The sequence below is a fragment of the Cydia fagiglandana genome, chromosome 14 (assembly GCF_963556715.1).
Source record: "Cydia fagiglandana chromosome 14, ilCydFagi1.1, whole genome shotgun sequence".
Classification (NCBI taxonomy): Eukaryota; Metazoa; Arthropoda; class Insecta; order Lepidoptera; family Tortricidae; genus Cydia; species Cydia fagiglandana.
Window position 1 is genome coordinate 3,382,532 of NC_085945.1, and position 22,110 is coordinate 3,404,641.

The 22,110-nt window shown below is 42.0% G+C and overlaps 2 protein-coding genes and 1 non-coding gene across 3 annotated transcripts in view; 1 reads left to right on the forward strand and 2 right to left on the reverse strand.

Moving 5' to 3' along the window:
- LOC134670594 (DNA polymerase subunit gamma-1, mitochondrial) overlaps positions 1-19,352 on the reverse strand; it is a 29,015-nt gene extending 9,663 nt beyond the window's left edge. The window contains exons 1-15 of the mRNA XM_063528396.1: positions 18,978-19,352; positions 18,622-18,817; positions 16,181-16,335; positions 15,795-15,994; positions 13,083-13,231; positions 10,849-11,062; positions 8,215-8,735; positions 7,647-7,859; positions 6,282-6,387; positions 5,919-6,049; positions 5,375-5,544; positions 3,639-3,762; positions 2,952-3,041; positions 1,717-1,807; positions 276-448 (exon numbers count right to left, since the gene is read on the reverse strand). Of these exons, the coding sequence (XP_063384466.1) occupies positions 276-448; positions 1,717-1,807; positions 2,952-3,041; positions 3,639-3,762; positions 5,375-5,544; positions 5,919-6,049; positions 6,282-6,387; positions 7,647-7,859; positions 8,215-8,735; positions 10,849-11,062; positions 13,083-13,231; positions 15,795-15,994; positions 16,181-16,335; positions 18,622-18,817; positions 18,978-19,309 (2,865 nt within the window). The 5' untranslated portion in view covers positions 19,310-19,352. The remainder of the gene's footprint in view (positions 1-275; positions 449-1,716; positions 1,808-2,951; positions 3,042-3,638; positions 3,763-5,374; positions 5,545-5,918; positions 6,050-6,281; positions 6,388-7,646; positions 7,860-8,214; positions 8,736-10,848; positions 11,063-13,082; positions 13,232-15,794; positions 15,995-16,180; positions 16,336-18,621; positions 18,818-18,977) is intronic.
- Trnap-ugg (transfer RNA proline (anticodon UGG)) lies at positions 12,413-12,484 on the forward strand. The gene has a single exon. It is a non-coding gene; the product is annotated as a tRNA-Pro (tRNA).
- Positions 19,353-19,815: 463 nt separating the features above from the next.
- On the reverse strand, positions 19,816-21,468 carry LOC134670596 (AP-1 complex subunit mu-1). The gene is made up of 2 exons (XM_063528397.1): positions 21,384-21,468; positions 19,816-21,249 (listed from the first exon to the last, which is right to left on the reverse strand). The coding sequence occupies exon 2, from the start codon at positions 21,241-21,243 to the stop codon at positions 19,975-19,977; it is 1,269 nt and encodes a 422-aa protein (XP_063384467.1). The 5' UTR covers positions 21,244-21,249; positions 21,384-21,468; the 3' UTR covers positions 19,816-19,974.
- Between the last annotated feature and the right edge of the window lie 642 nt (positions 21,469-22,110).

The window sequence follows — 22,110 nt, forward strand, 5'->3', positions numbered from 1 at the left end:
GCTTCTTTAACGCGCGTTGAAAAAGCTGCCGTGCGAATGGGGGCTTAAGATACTTCAATTAACAGATCTAGAAACGATATGGATTAGATGTGTCAGTGTCAAAAGTGACGTTTTGTTTGAAGAAACGTCACATTTGACACTAATCCATATCGTTTCTAGATCTATGAACTGACGTATTTTAAAGTTCGGATCGGGCCGTAAAAATCTAAACTAATTGAGATTACTGAGAACCATTTTTAAAACAGTTAAAAAGGATTAAATGGTGTAAAATTTACCTGTCCGTCTAAATCCTCTTCGATCATCCCCTCCATATATTTTTTCTTCAGCACATACACCCTCCTGCCTTTGGTGGTGGCGTACATTTTGGCGGCCTTGCTTTTGGCTTCCGACATCGTCATGGTAGGGTTGAACTGCTTTAGAAGCCGCTCGGCGAAGGTTTGGCCCGCCCCTAATAATTTAATTCGAGATTACCGCGATTTACACTATTAAAGATCTCAGAAATCTATGACTAATGAAACGTCAGAAATATGTAATACCCTCCCAAGGCCCAGCCATACAAATTAAAAATGCAAAATTTGAACCTACAATCTAGGAAGTAGAGTTGATTTTGCGTTGTTCAAAAACTGAACGAAACAAAGCAAAACCAACTCTGTTCCAATCGAATATGATTTAAATTTCATTGAACTGAATAAGTACTATAGGTCCTATCTTGGGCCTTATGAGGATAAATAAAGGTTACCGCCGATGGCACAGATAACTAGCCATTCCATGATCATCATCATCATCATATCAGCCCTTTATCGCCCACTGCTGAGCATAGGCCTCTCTTCTAGTACGCCACTTGTCCCGGTCCTGAGCTAATCTCATCCAGAAGTGACCCGCAATTTTCCGGCTGTCGTCCACCCAACGAGCCAACGGACGCCAGGCGCTTCTTTCATTTGAAAGCGGCCACCATTCTGTTAACATTTTAGTCCACCTGCCATCACTCTGCCTAGCAACATTCCATGGTATAGTCTACCAATAGGTGTTTACCTATTTACACATATATATATATATCGTCGGCTGACAAGCAAAAGTCACTAACTAACACCATTGAAATTATTGGACAACAAACCGTGTTACAAGTGTAATAAAGTGCATTGTTACTTATTTTTTTTGATAGTACTTAGTGACTTTTGCTTGTCACCCGACGATATAGGTAGTACTACCAGGCGTGGCTCATTCCGCGATTTCGTCGCTTTGCTACAGGTAGCTAAAAGTACATCCGTTCCACCCCAATTTTGGGGTTTCCCATAAGCCGCGCGTGGCGCTGTCGCCACCTAGCGGCCATATCTGTGCTGATCGTGAAAGACGCGTTTTGTTAGAGAGTGAGTCTTCTGTACCTATAGTTCGTTTTTTTAGCATTAGAAATAAGGTAAACAATCTTGATGTGTCTTTTAATGTAAAAACACATTTTAAAAATAAGTTACGGCAAATATGTAACAATTATGAATCTAATACGATCATTTATATTCTTCTGTTTTCATAAGTAACAGTTACTGAGTTTTACAAAGCCTTTTTCAATTAAAAGACATGTCAAGATCGCTTACCTTCTTTCAAGTTCTTTCTAATGCTAAAAAAAAACGAACTATAGTACTATTATTTATTTTGTGGTACTACACTACACTGACAGTTTGTCAGTGTGTTGCAGTTAGTACTTTAAGTACGGATACACACCATATATCCTAGCGTAGTTGATGACTTTGGCGTGCGTGCGCGATATGTCAGCCGCGCGAGCGGTGAGCGAGTGCACATCTGTCTTCCGAGCCTATGAAATAAATAAATAAATATTAAAATACAAACTTAAGATAAAGAGGTTAAACTATATATTTGAATTCGATTTAGGTACATTGTGCATTGTCATAACACTCTTATATCAGGCGCAAAGAAAACATGTAAAATAGGAGCAGGTTACCCAAGATTCCCTAGATTCGGACCAAAAGAAGTCTGCAGCGGATTTGATAGCCCACGCAGTGCAAGTGTCATTTATACGTCATAATTTCATAGAAGTTTGACGTTTAAAATAACACTTTCACTGTGTGAGCTATCAAATCCGCTGCAGACTATTCTTGGTCTGACTCTAGGATACTTGTTTATAATAATTGTATTTATTCTATAATAAAATCTTACATTGAATCAGAAAAGTGCCGTGAAACCCTGTCGGGTTTGTATCGGCACTACAAACAAGCTAGTCGTTTTAAATATTTCAACAAAAATTTATTACATTAAAACAATCATAAGTACATAGGCAAAGGGTTAGGTAATACATATGTGGGTAGGGTAGAAAAGTGGTTTCAATCGATGTGTGGAAGGGCGGCACCGTCGTCGAACCCAAGCCACCTGGCGGTCGACTTAAAACGGTGGCGTGTGCCTCGGATACACATGCTGGTGGCGCGTATAACGGCGATACTGATCCTACATCTCAGCCAGCCCAGTATGGTGCTTAGAGAACGGTTCCACCGTTGAGATATGGTTTCTGCCATATGTTTTATAAAGGAGGACATTTGGGGTGCATAGACGCTGTCAACAGATGTTACAAGTGGGGTGAACGTTGCATGTCGCATTTCACAGGCCGTGGAATATTTTCTCTGCTTTTCGTCTTCAGCTGATTTAAGTACAGATGTGACGGGTCGTGAGAGGTAAGAAGGAGCGTCAGTGTCGACGACACGGATATCAAACAACGCCTCCCTCTGCGCATCCCAAACGCCACGACAAGATAGATCTGCACGTAGGCCGCAGTCATTTTCCGAGATTATTGGTTCTTTTGTTACGTTGCCCCACGCGTGTTGATGTACAAGTCGTCTTAATGTTGACAGTATGCAGTATTTCTTATAGATTAATTCGGATACGGCAGTTTTGTCGCACTGATTCTTTGCCACCATGTCAAGAAAGCGTCCAACAATAAATAGTACCTTGTCACCCGCGAGAACTGCCCATCCCAAAGCTGTTCCACCACAGGATGAAAACGTCGAGTCACCGAGCAACGCCGCTATCCACAGCTCCTAAAATACAAACTATACGTTGGTCAAGCAGGTCTTGTCAATAGAAAAAGGCGGCAAATTTGAAAAATGTAGGCGCGAAGGAATATCGACTCATAGAAAATTTGAATATCGCGCCTTTATCTACTGACAAGATTTGCTTGACCGTGTCGATTATACATAGGCCACACTGAATGTTTTGCACTACTGGCCACTCGTAAACATTTAAATTACGAATTGTATATTAAAAAAAAATACAGGCTTTTGACTATCGAATGAGATAAATATTGGCGACAAATCGATCGTCTTTTGTTTCGTAGAGACAGTACAAATGTAGTGCATAATTGTTTTCCATCGTATTCTCTCGGAAAAGTTTTTATTTGTCATACTAGTTCAGTTAATGTCAGTGCTTTTTGTAGCAACACTGACTGAAATAGCAAGACACGTTCGTACGTTTCCGTGAAAATACGATGGAAAATAATTATGCACTATATCTGTATCTAGTAGGTAAGTAGATATTTAAGTATAAATATATGGATTTAAGATTAAGATTATTCCACATTCCACTTGTTCTTTTTACTTGTTGCCATGGTTAGGTTCCCCTGTGTTACATTAATTTACCTGCGAATCAACATCGGCGCCAACGAAATTATATCCAGGTGGCGCTTGGACCATGGCTCGTAGTTCTGAACCGATTCGGTCCTTCTGGGCGTTGCTGGCTGTCATCCAGGTCGGTTCGCTAGCCCTGTCACATACAAAGGCCATCATTTAGTGGTGGGTTGTTCGAGCGCTGTAGAAATGTACGTCTTTGACAGAAATTGCATTGATCGATGCAGTTGGTCCCATATACAATTTGATCCTTAAAAAATAGTAACATGTGTATAGTATGAATTTTTTAACGCCTAAGACCCTAATCTGTTAAACAAAAGCCATTGCTTCTTTTGTGCAAGCGGTGGGCTACCGTGTTGAGCGCGTGCCAAAGCAACAATGTCATTTAAAAAGAGGCTGTATCGTAGTAGTTTTAAGGTTCAACGCTCAACACAGTAGCCCAAGGCTCGTAAAAAAGAAACTATGGCTTTTTTTAACAGATTATAGCTTAAGCGTAAAATATATTCTATATAATTCATTCCATTTCCATATAATTCGGTTTAAAGATTTTTATTTCTCAAAAAGAATAACAGTCATTCACTTAAATGAGAAACATGCACTTATACATAAACTTAAGTATAGACTTATACTAGTGAGCGCAGTGACAAATTTAATTTAAAGTTAACTAGCGAGTGCATTAATAAAATTGCATGTGAGCAGGTAGGAATGAAAACATAGCATAGCAACTCGTTTACAATGTTTTTGCCTTGCGGGCGCGTCATGCAGGCCCGGCCCGGCAGGATAATTCATTTATAATTCATTAAAAAAAATATAATTCATACTATAGCCCCCACGCAAATGTTGCGACAGCGCTGTTGCTGGCAGCCATACTACTTGCTGCCGTATGACCCGCTCGTGATTGAGCCAGTAGGACATAAGTCCCAGTAGTTGTTACCTCCTAGTGAGCGTGCCGCATGCGACAACCTGCGGCAAGATGGCGCCGTACTGCCGCACGCCGCGCAAATGTTGCGGCAGCGCTGTAGCAGGCAGCCACACTACTTGCTGCCCCATGATCCGCTCGCGGTTGCGCCAGTAGAACATGTCCCAGTAGTTTGTTACCTCCTAGTGAGCGTGCCGCATGCGACACCCTGCGGCAAGATGGCGCCGTACTGCCGCACGCCGCGCAAATGTTGCGGCAGCGCTATAGCAGGCAGCCGCACTACTTGCTGCCCCATGATCCGCTCGCGGTTGCGCCAGTAGAACATGTCCCAGTAGTTTGTTACCTCCTAGTGAGCGTGCCGCATGCGATACCCTGCGGCAAGATGGCGCCGTACTGCCGGACGCCGCGCAAATGTTGCGGCAGCGCTGTAGCAGGCAGCCACGCTACTTGCTGCCCCATAATCCGCTCGCGGTTGCGCCAGTAGGACATGTCCCAGTAGTTTGTTACCTCCTAGTGAGCGTGCCGCATGCGACAACCTGCGGCAAGATGGTGCCGTACTGCCGCACGCCTCGCAAATGTTGCGGCAGCACTGTAGCAGGCAGCCACACTACTTGCTGCCCCATGATCCGCTCGCGGTTGCGCCAGTAGGAGATATGTCCCAGTATTGTTACCTCCTAGTGAGCGTGCCGCATGCGACAACTTGCGGCAAGATGGCACCGTACTGCCGCACGCCGCGCAAATGTTGCTGTAGCAGGCAGCCACACTACTTGCTGCCCCATGATCTGCTCGCGGTTGCGCCAGTAGGACATAATTTCCCAGTAGGTGTTACCTCCTAGTGAGCGTGCCGCATGCGACAACCTGCGGCAAGATGGCGCCGTACTGCCGCACGCCGTGCAAATGTTGCGGCAGCGCTGTAGCAGGCAGCCATACTACTTGCTGCCCCATGATCCGCTCGCGATTGTTGCGCCAGTAGGACATCATACGACCGAAAGAGAGTACCTACAAGTGGTCAAATTATTTGAGAAAAATATGGGGCATAATTATTTATGAAAAGGGACCTTATTGTCGATAGCGCTTACGCCGCACAGCGTTACGCGGCATTGTATTTATATCGGAGCATCGTTAATAATGGCGTAAGCGCCATTGACAATAAGCTCCATTTTCATAGATAACGTCACATTAGTCTATGAAGTTGAAGACCTCCTAAAACATAAAAGTATCATGCACAACGTTAACTATTTCTTGACCCAAATTACGAAATGGGTCCGAAATTAAATTTTTTGACTATATAATAACTTCTTCTTCTAACTTCTACCTGCCCTTATCACTATCGTTAAATATGGCAGACAACAAAAAAAAAAGCATTTCCTCACTTTCTCAGCGTCATTCCCCTGCGCCGAGAGAACGTTTTGACTGAACATGTCCAGGAAGTCGCGAGCCAGGGGATTCCCCACTTTGTACTTGGGGCCGTCTTTGTGAGGCAGCCTCAGGAAGTGGCAACATCCTACAAAATAAAAGAAAGCTTTTTAAAGTAACTGTCAACGCTGGTTGGGGGTTGTGCACAAATCACGCGAGGTGTTTTCGGCTACTTTTTTGTAAAAGCTTGTACCAAAAATGAAATTTTTGCCAAAAACTTATTACAAGACTATCTATTGTCGGTTACAAACAAGCTTACAGCCTGCCTGATGGTAAGCGGTTACCAGAACCCAGGGGCATATGCGCGTTGTGTATCTCACCTTGTAATTGTATGCCGCACCACACGCCTAGACCGTGGTACTGGTTGGCCGCCGCCTGTTCGTCCAGTTTCTTCCTGGCGAAGTATGCTCTTCTCCCCAGATCCTCCTACGACAATTATTACAATAGGCATTAACACATTCACTGCCCCCGACGCACATGTGCGTTCACCGTCATACAAGTTTGTTCCTAGGCCACGCCCCCTGGCAGTGAATGCGTTAAACCAGCGGTCGGCAACCTTTTAGCAGCCAACGGCCACATAACAGTTAACGAAGTGGACGCGGGCCGCACTTTATTAATATTTATGACTTTGTCATTTGCCAATATTATATATAAAATAGGCAGGGAGGCTCGCGGGCCGCAAGTGAGAGGTTCGCGGGCCGCATGCGGCCCGTGGGTCGCTGGTTGCCGACCGCTGCGTTAAACAAACAAAACGATTAGATAGATAGATGATGTGAGCTGTCCAAATAGCTCGTGAATTCGAGCTAGAAAGCAATTCAAATTTAACTTAATAATTTGGACAAAACCCGTTTGGTTTATTTATTTATTTGATCTTTATTGCACATAGGAAAAGCGCATTGTACAAAAGGCGAACTTAATGCCATAGGCATTCTCTACCAGTCAACCTTTTGGCAAAGCAGATATGTTGTAGGCTGTGCTAAAACATGTGGTATACGTGATACAATTCTTAGGTACTTTTACGAACATAACACTATCATAAATCATAAGAAATACACAAATATACATACATACATACCCAATAATAATATTGATACAAATACATATATATTATACAGTATATGTTATTACATACTTACATACATTCATGTTACATATGAAATCAGATGAACTTACAAAGCAGAAACACTGAGATTACACACTAATTAGTTCGTTTTAAAACCTGTATACCTGAAGAAATGAGACCTGTAGAGGAGAATATACGGACAAACATACGAAAGCATTGTTGCCAAAGCTAAAAGGAAGACCTTCGCATCGCAAAAAACCGGGCAAGTGCGAGTCGGACTCGCGCACGAAGGGTTCCGTACCATAATGCAAACAAAAAAAAAACGGTTACCCATCCAAGTACTGACCACTCCCGACGTTGCTTAACTTTGGTCAAAAATCACGTTTGTTGTATGGGAGCCCCATTTAAATCTTTATTTTATTCTGTTTTTAGTATTTGTTGTTATAGCGGCAACAGAAATACATCATCTGTGAAAATTTCAACTGTCTAGCTATCACGGTTCGTGAGATACACCCTGGTGACAGACAGACGGACGGACGGACGGACGGACGGACAGCGAAGTCTTAGTAATAGGGTCCCGTTTTACTCTTTGGGTACGGAACCCTAAAAAGCTACAATTAACCTCAACAGTCTTCGGCAACACATAACAATCCTCCTCCGGGCCCTCCTTACACTCCGCCACTGGACACTTCTCTAATAACTCCCCCAATGGCAGTCTTGGCTGGTCCTCACTGCTGTTCTGTCTCCTGAAGGGCACTAAGAACCCCCACCCTTCGCCCATTATGTAGTGGAGGGGGTAACCTTCCCAGGACAGGCGGAGAAGTTTGGGGGTTATCTGGAAGTGGTAATAGAAAATAATAGATAGCGTTTATTCGTGACAAAAATAAATAAATAAAACAACAAGTAACACAATAAAGGCCTGTGCACACCGGCTGCGTGTGCGTGACGTGCACGCGTGCGTGCAGCGTTGTATCATACAGATATTTATGAGAGACGACACACCGCTTGCGTGACGTGTGCGTGTGCGGCTCCAACATTTTAGCGCACGCACACGCGCACGTGACGCACACGCAAGCCGGTGTGGCTCGGCCTTTATACGGTCACGAAATGATGATTACATGTGTGCCGATGTGATATCGTGTTAGCGTGGTATTACACCTGTCAAAAGAGTACAATAAAAAACACTATACCTGCATACTAGTGGTAATGTTATTAGCCCCCGGCTCCCAATCATCCTCTTTACCCGGTTTCGTACATAGTTTCCTGTACCACGCCGGATATCCCGCCAAATACGGCCTTTTCACCGGCAAAGCCCGGTTCAAATCAAACAGATATGCAAACTTTTTACTCAACTCTTCAACCTCTTCAAAAGTATCTGGCCGGTAAGAATTTGACTCGATTGCTTCGATGTATTCGTCGCATAGAACATCGAATTCTTTTTTCGCCGTTCGATTTTCAAATTTTATGGCCAGTGTTTCTGGTTCGTTTTTCTTTTTAGGGATGGTTTTCTTTAACTTCAAAGTTTGAGTAGACCAATCCTGGTCCCACATCCAAAGGTCCTTTTTGTAAGCGTCGTTTTCCATTAATTTGCACGCTTCGTCGGCTTTTTGGGATAATATTTGTTTGGATTCCAGTTTTAAGTCTTCGAATATAGTTTCTGATGAGTCTATGTATTGGAGCCAGTTGGAGTTGACGGGTAGATACGCTGAACCTGTAGAACAAATAAATTTACTACTGTTATGTTATGCCAGATTTTGATAGCTGAAGTAGATGGCGCTGCACAGCGATGGGATAAGCTTCCGGAAAATGTAGCTAGGTGATAAGGCGTACATAAATAACAAATATAACAACAGTGGAAATATTAACCGCAGACAGGTAAGTTATGATAGCATATTGGTGTTGTCGGTGAAGACTGGTATCTTTGAGATAATTTCTATGCTGGTTTTCGTTTGCAGATGCTTCTGCTTAGTACGAAATTAATTTGAGAAATTGGCAAGCCTGTAGAATTAGAGTTCTATATGTGCCACTGCAACACTCACCTAACTCGAGCATGCCGGCCATAGTAACCGGATGCGGAAACGGTTCCAAGAACAGCGGCAGCAGTTGTCCCAGCACATTGTGCTTGTTAGAGGGAGAGAGAGATGTAGTCATACTAGCTAGATAGAGAGAGACAACTCTAGTGGCTTGGACACTAGACTTGTGCTAGTACATATATATAATATGACCTAACTCGAGCATGCCAGCCATAGTAACCGGATGCGGGAACCGTTCAAGAACAACGGCAGCAGTTGTCCCAGCACGTTGGGCGTCGCGATCACGTCGTGGGCGCAGTACGACATCAACTTCTGGAAGTTGTCGTGCACGTCTTGCATATTGCCGTCCACGAATATGTCGCGGGTAGGTGGCAACACTCACCTAACTCGAGCATGCCGGCCATAGTAAACGGATGCGGAAACCGTTCCAAGAACAGCGGCAACAGTTGTCCCAGCACGTTGTGCGTCGCGATCACGTCGTGGGCGCAATACGACATCAACTTCTGGAAGTTGTCGAGCACGTCTTGCATAGTGCCGTCCACGAATATGTCGCGGGTAGGTGGCAACACTCACCTAACTCGAGCATGCCGGCCATAGTAACCGGATGCGGAAACCGTTCCAAGAACAGCGGCAACAGTTGTCCCAGCACGTTGTGCGTCGCGATCACGTCGTGGGCGCAGTACGACATCAACTTCTGGAAGTTGTCGTGCACGTCTTGCATAGTGCCGTCCACGAATATGTCGCGGGTAGGGGGCTATTCATAAATTACGTCATTTCAAATTAGGGGGGGGGGGTCTGCACATCGGATGATGGTAGCATGACGTAGGAGGAAACGGGGGCATTCGAAGCATGATTTTTGGATGATGTTAGGGGGGGGGGGGGTCAAAAATGGATGACGTAATTTGTGGACAGCCCCTAGATGGCAACACTCACCTAACTCGAGCATGCCGGCCATAGTAACCGGATGCGGGAACCGTTCCAAGAACAACGGCAGCAGTTGTCCCAGCACGTTGTGCGTCGCGATCACGTCGTGGGCGCAATACGACATCAACTTCTGAAAGTTGTCGTGCACGTCTTGCATATTGCCGTCCACGAATGTGTCGCGGGTAGGGGGCTATTCATAAATTACGTCATTTCAAATTAGGGGGGGGGTCTGCACATCGGATGATGGTAGCATGACGTAGGAGGAAACGGGGTCATTCGAAGCATGATTTTTGGTTGATGTAAGGGGGGGGGGGTCAGCCCCTAGATGGCAACACTCACCTAACTCGAGCATGCCAGCCATAGTAACCGGATGCGGGAACCGTTCCAAGAACAACGGCAGCAGTTGTCCCAGCACGTTGTGCGTCGCGATCACGTCGTGGGCGCAATACGACATCAACTTCTGGAAGTTGTCGAGTCGAGCACGTCTTGCATAGTGCCGTCCACGAATATGTCGCGGGTAGGTGGCAACACTCACCTAACTCGAGCATGCCGGCCATAGTAACCGGATGCGGGAACCGTTCCAAGAACAACGGCAGCAGTTGTCCCAGCACGTTGTGCGTCGCGATCACGTCGTGGGCGCAATACGACATCAACTTCTGGAAGTTGTCGTGAACGTCTTGCATAGTGCCGTCCACGAATATGTCGCGGGTAGGGGGCTATTCATAAATTACGTCATTTCAAATTAGGGGGGGGGGGGTCTGCACATCGGATGATGGTAGCATGACGTAGGAGGAAACGGGGTCATTCGAAGCATGATTTTTGGATGATGTAAGGGGGGGGGGTCAGCCCCTAGATGGCAACACTCACCTAACTCGAGCATGCCAGCCATAGTAACCGGATGCGGGAACCGTTCCAAGAACAGCGGCAGCAGTTGTCCCAGCACGTTGTGCGTCGCGATCACGTCGTGGGCGCAATACGACATCAACTTCTGGAAGTTGTCGTGCACGTCTTGCATAGTGCCGTCCACGAATGTGTCGCGGGTGGCCTTGTCGACTGGCACGCCGCAGTACAGTCTGTGTACCTGATGGGCAGGGCCGGATTAACCCTAAGTCAAAGTAGGCAACTGCCTAGGGGCCCCGCCTCTGCTAGGGGGCCCCGGCGGCTCAGCGCGCACCAAATAAAATTTTGTTCCATAGGGTCAAAATTCATGAGTCAATTTTTTATTCTTGTAATAATGAGTATGCTTTGTTATTGTTTTCTTTCGATCCATTCTTTAAATTAATGAAATACTGTACTAAAATTGAAGCAATACGTTACAGTTTACGGGGCGTATTCTGCGTATCTGTTGTAAAGTTGTAAAAATAGGGGTTTTCAGGAAAAATGGTTCACTTTTTTTCGAACAACCAACAACTTTTGGGTTATTTCGAGACTATTGATTAAAACAATGAAAAAGAAAAAAGACGAACGTGTCCCCAGTTTTTCATAGGACTGCTCGACCTTCAGCCTCACTTTTCCCTCAATTTACCATTGGTTTGTGTTGTGCTCCACATCTCCTCTACTTCAGCTTAGCCTTTGGCATCGCTGCGCCAAGCTCGGCCTGCGGTCTCGCTTTTTAATACTATGGACATTGGTTCGTGTCTGTGCTCAACTATTTACCCTGAAGCCTGATGAAGCACGGCTTTGACTTCGCATGAAATGAAAGCTCGCCTCACAACTCGACTTTTAGGCCCAGATGAAGATCAATACCAGGCCTTAACACGCTTTCACAATTTGCGATATTGTTCATAAAAAATTTCGCGCTCGCTGCGCTCGCGTTTTTGCGTTAACTTTACGGCACCAGTTGAGCTTAACCTTTAGCCTCGCTTAAGATTTGCCATTACAGGTAGGTACATAGGAAAGTGACGCTGCAGCTCACATCTTTGGTATTCCACTGGGAATTGGCCTTAAGCCTAAAGGGCTCTCCCCACACTTGACGCAACGCGGAATCGGCAAAAACCGATAGAATAAAGCTTTATGTCCACGCAATAAGAGCGAAAATGACATCGTTCTATATGGATCGGCTAGGCCGACGCCTGAAGATTGAAATTAAAAACGCAAACTTATTTCCCTGTACTGAATGAGCTGTGTGCAGAATTGACTGTAGGGGGCCCGAGCCTCGCACTGCCTAGGGGCCCCGACATGCTTAATCCGGCCCTGCTGATGGGGACATAACAATTAACTCATTATTAGGTGTGTAGCTCAGACTAAAGCTATGTATTATCGGTCCTTCAAAAATATTCAAATCATTCTATATTTCAATGCGGAAGTTTTGGAAAAAACTGCTATTAAATAGAGTACCGTCTTCTTTATTTGAAGTTGGTTAACCATATTGTTTGTGTCGCGTCATCCTCGCGTCCAAAATTAATAGGAAATTTCGATCAGCTGAATATGTGGCCTCTTGGTCTAGGGGTATGATTCCTGCTTTGGGTGCAGGAGGTCCCGGGTTCAAATCCCGGAGGGGCCCACTTTTTGTATTTAGTTAGAAAATAACAGCATGTATTAATTGGTGGCGTTATAGCTTTTTTAAATAGATTTCACGAGTAGTTTTTGTTTATTTTCTATTTATTTTTTAATACGTATTTAGATTAAATTGTAAAATACATTGAATTCTGAACGAAGCGAAGGATTCAAGAATATTAAAATCATCATACGTCTTACCGCATAAATTCCGATTTCTGGTGAAAAGTCTCACAAACGTTTTTTAAATAGCCTATTTAGTGTCCCACTGTTGGGCAAAACCTCCACTTTCTTTCGCCACTTGAGCCGGTTTGATGCTTGCCATGCTTTCGCCAATCGCTGCAAAATACGTCGAGACCGGGTCGAGGTCGTCCTGTCGTCTCTTTTTTTATATCTGTTTTTGTGGTGTGTAATGTGAATGCAGTGCATAATTGTTTTCCATCGTATTTTCTCGGAAACGTTCGTATTTGTCATGCTACTTCAGACAACCTCAGGGTCCTCAGTACTTTTTGACTAACTGAAATAGCGAGACACGTTCGTACGTTTCCGAAAAAAAAACCCGGAAAATAATTATGCACTACATCGTAAGATATCCACCTACTTACTTCTGTCAGACTATTGAGAGAGCTGATCTCCATCCAATAATCATCTGTAGGGTCCGGTTCCTTCGTTTTAGATTTCAGGACTGTCCGCTGATAGCTGGTCACCCCACTGACGCACGTGTGCATGGACATGGTGTCCATGAATCGCACTCCTGTAACGGACAAAAGAAATATCAACTTGAATGGCCATTTAAATGGTTTCGCCAATTTCGCCATACATTTTCAACTGGGCTAAGAATTAAGAAATTTAAGATGGCGGCTGTTCTTGCAATTTTGATTACGGATTAACACATTCACTGCTAAGAACACTACGTGTGTTCATTTTGTACTGGAAACGGGGCGCCGGGCACCGAAAGTATTAAGAGGCCTTTCGGATTTTCAGATATCACTTTTCAACTCGATCGGACTAAAAATGAAGAAATTCAAAGTGGCGGCCGTTAATCAAAGGCGCTTTATTGATGGAAGGTATTATTTCATCTGCCAACTGATCAAGTCACGTGAATTTGATGGTTTTGTTTACATTTGTATATATTTTCACTGCGATTGGATCAAAAATGAAGAAATTCAAGATGAACAAACCGCAACATATTTAACCGTCCATTAGTGGACCTTATGCCTATTGTAATAAGGTCCACCGATGGACAGTTAACAGTGTGGGCGATGCTATTATCTCATCGGTCAACCAATCGAGTCATGTGGTTATTGGTGTTTAATAATTCTTCAAATACCTACACAGACTAGAGTTGCACCGGATATTTGTTTAGCCGGATACCGAATGTTCGGCCTGACCATAGGCCGAATATTCGATATCCGGCCGCCGAATATTCGGCTGGGTGAACTTTACCTACATTTCTGTTTATCAGGTGGGCATTCTGCAGGTTTTGGCCTGTTTAGTAACTATCGTAGTGAACGTTCACGCGGACTCATTTCTAGGTTCCAGGGATGCCAACTTAGTGGTTTTACCACTAAATTTAGGGGGAAATAAACCAGCTAGGGGTTTTTTTAGGGGCTAATATTTTTAGTGGTTTTTTTAGGGTTTTTTTGAGTAGATAAGTGCGGCAAATTTGAAAAAATGTAGGCGCGAAGGGATATCGTCTCATGGAAAATTTGAATTTCGCGCCGTTTTCTACTGACAAGATTTTCTTGATTTTCTTGATGTATAACGTTCATATGTATGATCATTAAAATGTAGAACCGGTTGAAAATCATATTAATGTTCTAAATTTGGAAAATCTATAATAATTTCTTTTATTTTTTATTTAGTGGGTTTTCCAAAATAATAGTACAGTTTTAGGGGTTTTTAAGTTGAGCTCAGGTCAGGGGTAAAAAAAAAATTAGAGTTGGCAACCCAGATTCGAAAACTTCGAAATGAGTGCACGTGGAAATAAGTGGAATGTTTAAATTCTTTTAAAATAATAAAGGAATACGATTATGACCACAGACTTGAATATACCCTAGATGAAGCAAATGTCACGATTTGTATTGAAACCAAGCGTGCCGACTTTTTACCACCTACTGTGACGTCACAGCCGCAATTTAGTGATGAGAAATCCTAACCGATTCAAAGACACCAATGCCCCTCTGCCCCCCTACGATTCAACTGTCTTGCTCATACTCATAGATTTTATATCTGCGGTCTCGCTCGCTCACTCCCCGCTCCCCCGCGAACCACGCCATAAATAACAAATCGATTGTCTTGAATGACATCGATTTTCTGACAGACGAATGATAAAGACAGACGAATGATCTTCTTCCCAACTTTTCCCTTCAATGAAATTGGTATTTTCTAAATCTATGACTGGATCATGTGTGAAAACAAAAATAATGAAAGTTTTTTTTTAATACAATAGAAATTTATAACCCTACTAAACGTAGGTATAGGCAGACATATAATCGTATGTGGTTAAATTACCCTTCTTTTTAAAGGTGTCGTGTAAAATTAGCACATGATTTTTTTTAATCAATAACAACTGTACTATTTTACTGTTTTTTTTTGAATAGTTAATATCACTCATATGTCCGATATCGATTAAAATCGATTATTAGAAGCGATCGGTAGAACGAACAACACCAGTCGCTAAATTTGACAGACGAATGATAAATGAGCTGTACCACGAAGTCGTAGCTATGTGCGACAGTATCGCTGTTCCGATATTCATCGACTCTTTAACACACAACGTCAGGTCAAACGCTCAAAGCAAACGCGCAATGTAATGTAAATATAGTTTTGTAACGTTCATCTGTAGTTACTTAGGTACATTATTAGAAACACAACCTGGTATACTTAAAAAATTTTTTAAAATGAATTCACGCATAATATCATTTTAAAATTACTTAACTGTGATAGGAAATATGTCCTTGCCCTTGGGTGCTTGCAATTTTTATGCTGTTGCAGTTAATTATCACACAACGAGGCATTTTGTAATTTTTTACGGACTAGCGGCTGCAACAACTGACGTGCGTGGACTGTCAATAGCGACGGCCAACCTCGACGCCTGGTCAGAGTTCGGACACGCGAAGTAGATGCATTTGCGTCATCTAGGGTATATTCAAGTCTGTGATTATGACCATGACTGTTTCTTAAATCAAATTTCCTTACTCCGAAATCAAGCAAAGTTACTATCCGGTATTCGGCCGGATATAAAAATGACGGCCGGATACCGGATAGCAACCGAATATCCGGTGCATGTCTAACACAGACTATAATTTCGGTACCTGTTTGTTCCAGCCAGTATTGCTCCTTTATTTTACTCCGATCATACGCCACGTTATGACCAACAACTATCCTAGGTCTCTGGAGGTCTCCAAAAGGCTGGTCTCCGTCAGTCTCCAATGGTATGAGGTCTTCGTATTTCACATGGTTGAAGGATTGGTGGGGCTCGCCGTTGGCTACGGGACGGCTTACCCATCCGTACCTGTGGAAACGAATCCCTACTAATTATAAATGCGAAAGTAACTCTGTCTGTCGGTTTGTTACTCCTTTTAGCGGTTTAAGCATCCGCTGAACCAATTTAGATGAATTTTGGTAAGGAGAAAGTTTGATAACAAACATTCAGACCGCCTGATAGTAACCAGTTACCGTACCGGTTAATATGTCTTACCAAGCGTCAGGTGACACTGCGCAAGCCAAAGTAGGCCTCTTCCCGGCTGACATCAAAACCTCCACATCTAATATAAGCGCGTCGTCAGGCGGGCAGGGCACTTGCTCCACGCTGTCACCGGAGTACTTGCACCACCCGTAGGTTTTCAACCATTCCTGTAAAACATTTATAAAATTAAATAAATAATAAATTTAATAGGACATTTTTACGCAAATTGACTAAGCCCCACAGTAAGCTCAAGAAAGCTTGTGTTGTGGGTACTCAGACAACAACATATATAATATATAAATACTAGTGATGTACCGACTATTGATTTGGCCGACTAGCCGACTAATCGGCGCTCGAATGGCCGATTAGTCGGCCGACTAGTCGGCTAGTCGGCCAGATCATTAGTTTCGTATAAGATCAGGTGAAAAACAATAGTATTGCTCTTTTGGTTGCGCTATTCATAAATTAGCTTGGCAAAAAGGTGTTCTCTATAGGTTCAAAAACCTATCACAAGAATCCTCGTTCAATTTCTGTCTTTCTTTTATTTTGCAATCCTGAGCACACCGTCAGTAGGTACAACTTGTAGGAGGTATTTCCAAGGCTCTATTTCTCGTACGTAGTTGCCAGTTAAGAACCTATCCCCTGTGGTCAGCGTCTTTACGAGCAACGTGCCCTGTTTATAAGTCTCTAAATTCTGCAATAACATTAATAGTTCCCCATGGCTCCACCATTAAAAAAAACAAGAACTGAATTATAATAAAATCCTTTGAGTATAGAACTTGGCCATGAAATTACACGAGAATCAGTTGAGATCGACCTGAGGAAAACACCAGCCCACTACCACACGATAACGATCAAACGGTCAATTATATGAACAAAAGTTTTCCCTGAATAGGTATTTTAGTAAAATAGACATAAAACATATGGTAAATATTGACTGTTGGTTTCTTTTTTTCTGTTTTTCTTTCACTAATAAAGTGCCGACTAATCGGCCAAGTTTGCCGACTAGTCGCCGACTAATCGCCGACTACAAATGTGGCCGGATAGTCGGCTTTCCCGACAAGTCGGCGACTAGTCGGTACATCCCTAATAAATACCTACTTAAATACATACAAAACATCCATGACTCAGGAACAAATATCTGTATCATCATACAAATAAATGCCCATACCAGGATTCAAACCCGGGACCATCCGCTTAATAGGCAGGGTCACTACCCACTAGGCCAGACCGGTCATCAAAAGAAGTTAAACCTATCCCTCTAATTAGACCCCTTCTAGGTGAAGGCCTCCTCCATCAAATATATACATATTGACATGTAACTAATTGAGGAGCATCTTTCTAAAAGGTCATCTTATTTTTGTATGGATATCATAGAGACATATAATAAGCCCTTATGAAAAGACACTCTTCAATTATTAGGATGGTTGAGGGTACCAGGCCACAAGGAAGATCGCCTAAAGTCCCGTCTCCATATCGCGCGGCAAACCATCCAACATTGGCTTAAGGGGCTACCCGATGTTTTCATCGATTTTTGACAAGTTTTGAATCGTATCTCCTTTTTTTGCACTACAGATAGAATTATAAGACAAACGGCTATCGGTTCTTCAATCTTTTATCTCCGGTTTTGTCCACCGGATTTCGAAAAAAAAAAAATTAATACTTATTTTTTTATGAATTTTTTAAACGTTGTCTAAAAAAACACTTTTTTCGTATCTAGTTTGCAGTGAAGGATCTTACATGTACGAAATCTACATATTTGGGTTCGTCTTTGAAGTCTCGAAAATCGTGTCCAAGGTTTTAATTTTAACCTAATTAACACAAAAGTTATGGCCAGAAAACCAGTTTTTTAGCCTAAAATTGTTCAACTTTGATGCCAAATATCTCGAAAACAATGAACTTTAAAGTAAATATGGGATACTATATTGCTTAAAGCCGTTGCTGTTAATATGATAAGCTACAAAAAACATAAGAAAACTAAGGGATTCAGATCGAAGGTCATTGGCGTGGGGGAGCCCCTTAAGAGGTGGATTGACCAGATAAAAGTGGCAGTAGGTAAATGGCGCATCATCCCTACATGAATGCATGAGGAAGGCGGCCATCATCATCTTCTTCTTCTCTGAAGAAGAGTGGCGACATGTTGTGATGCTTGCCACCAACACCTGAAGTGATGACCACAACCACTCTGTCAAGAGTGATACCGACGAAGAAGAAGAGAATATATAGGAATAAGATTGAATCTCATTAACAGGGGTGAAGAGACTTGTTTTTCAAAGGTAAAAACAATGAAATTATATTGCGGTAGACCCGTTTGTGTAATTAAAATTGTATGTTATTTTTAATATGTCTTTTTGTACAATAAAGAGTTTACTACTACTACTACTACTACTAAATATGTGTACAACACGCAAGAGTTTAAAGTGTTATATTGTTTTTCAAAGAGTAAAAAATACCTTAGGTGGCTGTGGTATGCTGGCGCTGGCCAGAGTCTTCAAGAGCTCTCTGTAAGGCCCAGACTGCTGCTCACCAATATTGTAAAAATGCTCCACAACATCCTTGCCCTGCAGCTCAGACAACTTCAGCTCTACGTCAGGCACATAAGAGTTCTGCTTGTAATCTATTCCATGTCTTATTAGACTTTCTTGACAACTTGAAAAGCAAAAAAAACACGGTAAATTACTATCTTAAAAAGTAAAGTTCTAAGTGATGTAAAACATTGTGAACTGATTTATTAATAAGCCCCTTTCAATAACTGTAAATCGTAGTGAAATTTGGTCAAAAATCAAGATAAACACATAAACATAAATACCTTTTAATGATATTTGAATCTACATTAGGACTAGGATCCTTGAATAACTGGTCGTATATATTCTTAGAAATCATCTGTATATTATATTCATTAACTCTAAAGTCTTTGGAAACGTTTTCTTTAGAATTAGCTTCTTGAAAACTTTCTTTGGAAATGTTTTCTATAAGATTTTCTTTTTGAACATTTTCTGTTTTGAGGTTATTCGATTCGGCATTATTTTTTCTTACAATAGTCACTTGGCTTTTGGGAATTATATCACAATAACATCGTGGACGAATCCGAGATAGTTTTACAATGTTTTTTATGCACATCGAGACGTGTATTCGTTGCATTTTTAATTTTTAACAAAAATATTTACAAACACAAACTTTGCCGCGATCAAGCTGCGTTCTGAAACCATATTTACAATTTATTTTCAACCAAATAGTTTTTATATAACATTACTTAAGTGTCATGTACAGTTTATAGTAGCAATTTAAATATAGCGTTATCATTTAACTAAATTCCAGTGAACTGCTCAAATAATGTTGTTTAAATTTGCAGTATATAGAAAAAAATATATACATATAATAACCTAAGAAAAATGTTTTTAGTCTCTGAACGTACCCTCTTTGACAACCTGCTGATGAACTTGATATGAAAACTGAAATTGAAAAGACTCCATTCATGTAAACCATGTAGGATCAAGCTAGACGGGCTGCACTGCATTCTGTTTAGTGCATACATCGGTCTCATTGGCAGTCTTCGTCATGATAGCCTTTATTTGCCAATCTTTTCGTATGTAATCAAATCAAATCAATGCTATTCATGTGTGTCCAATAAAATAATTACATAAAAGTATCTTGTAAGAATATTTTATTTTATTACCGTGTCAATACATAATACTATTTCCATTATTTCATACCTATAATGACAGTGTTAACTCAGCAAACAATATTAATAACATGATAAGTGCAACTTATAATAAAAGGAATGTAATAATAACAACTTATATTGCTCAGTTGGTTCTAAGCTGATAGTCTCCATTCTGGGTAATATACCGCACCCAAGGCAGAGCTTGGTAGCCACTCTTCTCAATGATCTTCAGGTATCTGACTTGAATGCCCGATGTAGTAAAGTAGGGTATCTCAAACTTGACCTGAATTGGTGGCTTGCCATCAACCTCTTCACATTCAACGGATGGTAAACCGAAATGAGCTCTCATTAGGTACTCTTTGCCTCCTGGGAAGGATTTAATAGACCAGGTTATAGCACTCTGTTCCGGTGTGTATTTCACGCTGCCAATGGTCGTTTTGAATTTAGGGGAATCAGCATCTGCGGGCACAGGAATGATAATCTCCACATTGTTAGCTGTGGAACGTCGTTTGAACTGCGATTTGGCTTTAATCATGTATTCCACCCTGGAGTGGGCATGGCGCTCAATAACAGACTCTATCCAAATCAAGGGCTTCACATGAGTGTTTAACCTGTAGGACATGAGCTCAAATTCACCATCGGGAGGAATGAAGGAGATGGTTCTGTCGTTCTCAAATCGTGATAACCTGACACATTGATGGAATTTAACATCTTCAAGCTCAACGGACTTGGACTTGCCTCGGCCTGTGCTCTCAAAGAGCACTTTATCATTCAAACCCAACCGTAGCTCTGGCATGCCCGATAGATAAACTCTCATCTTTATGGCACCAACAATCTCACTCCGTAACACATTGCCGTTAGCATTGGCAAGCAAATTGACTGATTCAATAACATCTAGGAATACTTCATTCTTTCTGTACTTTATGCCTTCTGATCTCCATGATACTGCATTTGTGACCGCCATGGGTATTCTCGGCTGCATCTCCAGTTTATGCCCTTCTTGAGTGATGTACTCCTGCAGGATCTTGCTGTCTGTCGTCTGAGGATACCCAAAGTCAATAAGTTCGTCTAACAGCTCGTAGATAACCACAAAATTGTCGCGAATACTCTCCTCTTCAAGCTCCTTAAAATATTCAGTCATGACTTCAACGATCTTGTAGAGAAATACGAAAACTAGCGCTATATTAGCGTTTTTCTTCGTAGTTGACACGATATAGAGGTTGTTGGTCTTGATGTAGGAGAACGTACATTCGCTAGTCTGCAGCAAAGGTGTCAACATCCCTTCCTCTTCCTTCTCCATCAGCAATGGCATGAACTTGTCGATGACGCCCATGTCCACATCGCCGCGGTAGTTCCTCGATATGAGGACTTTACCTTTGACGTCCAAAATGTATATCGCAGACGAAGACATCTTGGGCTGTAACGAAATGGGCACAATCTTAATCCACTTATGATATGGTGACTAAGTTGCATACAGATAAAAACTACGCTTTGTTTAAAGTGCTTACATTGAAATACGTGGACGAAATTAAAATGCATTTGTTTACTTACGGAAATATACACTATTTTCTTAAATAAATCTCATTTTTTCCGAAATAAGTACGTGGGATGACGCAAGTTGGGACGACACAACTGACAGCTGTGACATTTTTGGGTTTGGTAAGATAAGAAATCCAAACGTTTTTAATCAGAGGTCGAATAGCAGCAGCTGGCAATGTTTGAGTCATGTGTAAAATCATCCGAATAAAAAGTTGAACCGTCTTATTTGACATTGACTCGGCTGTCAGACTGACACTTCAGGGCTCGAATGGTTTCAACACTGGCGGATAATTTTTTATTTTTATTAGTATTGTATTCGCGTTGTTGTCAGTGTTCGTGAATGCTGAATGAACACATAATTGTTTGTAAATAACTAAATAACTTTCGTAACAATGGTCAATTAAAGTAGCAATGTTTCCCTAACATTTCTCGTTAGAAAGAGAGTTCTGTACCATTGTTATATTTGTTAGATTTCGAAACAAAGCAATGGTGGGACCAGAAGTAAACTAGTGGCTCTGTGAGCTGTAGACCTCGCGAGCTGAGCTTAAAACTGAGTAAATGTATGGCTTCGTTGTTTAGAAGAATTTAGAGAATCTAATTTGACAATTAAAACCTTAACTATCGAACCTGCTTACAAAATTAACGGAATTCAATAAAAACACGGTGTATAGTAAATTAAAGAAAAACAATACGAAATTTATGTGTAAAAAAATACAAAAAGTTATAAATATCCCAGCAT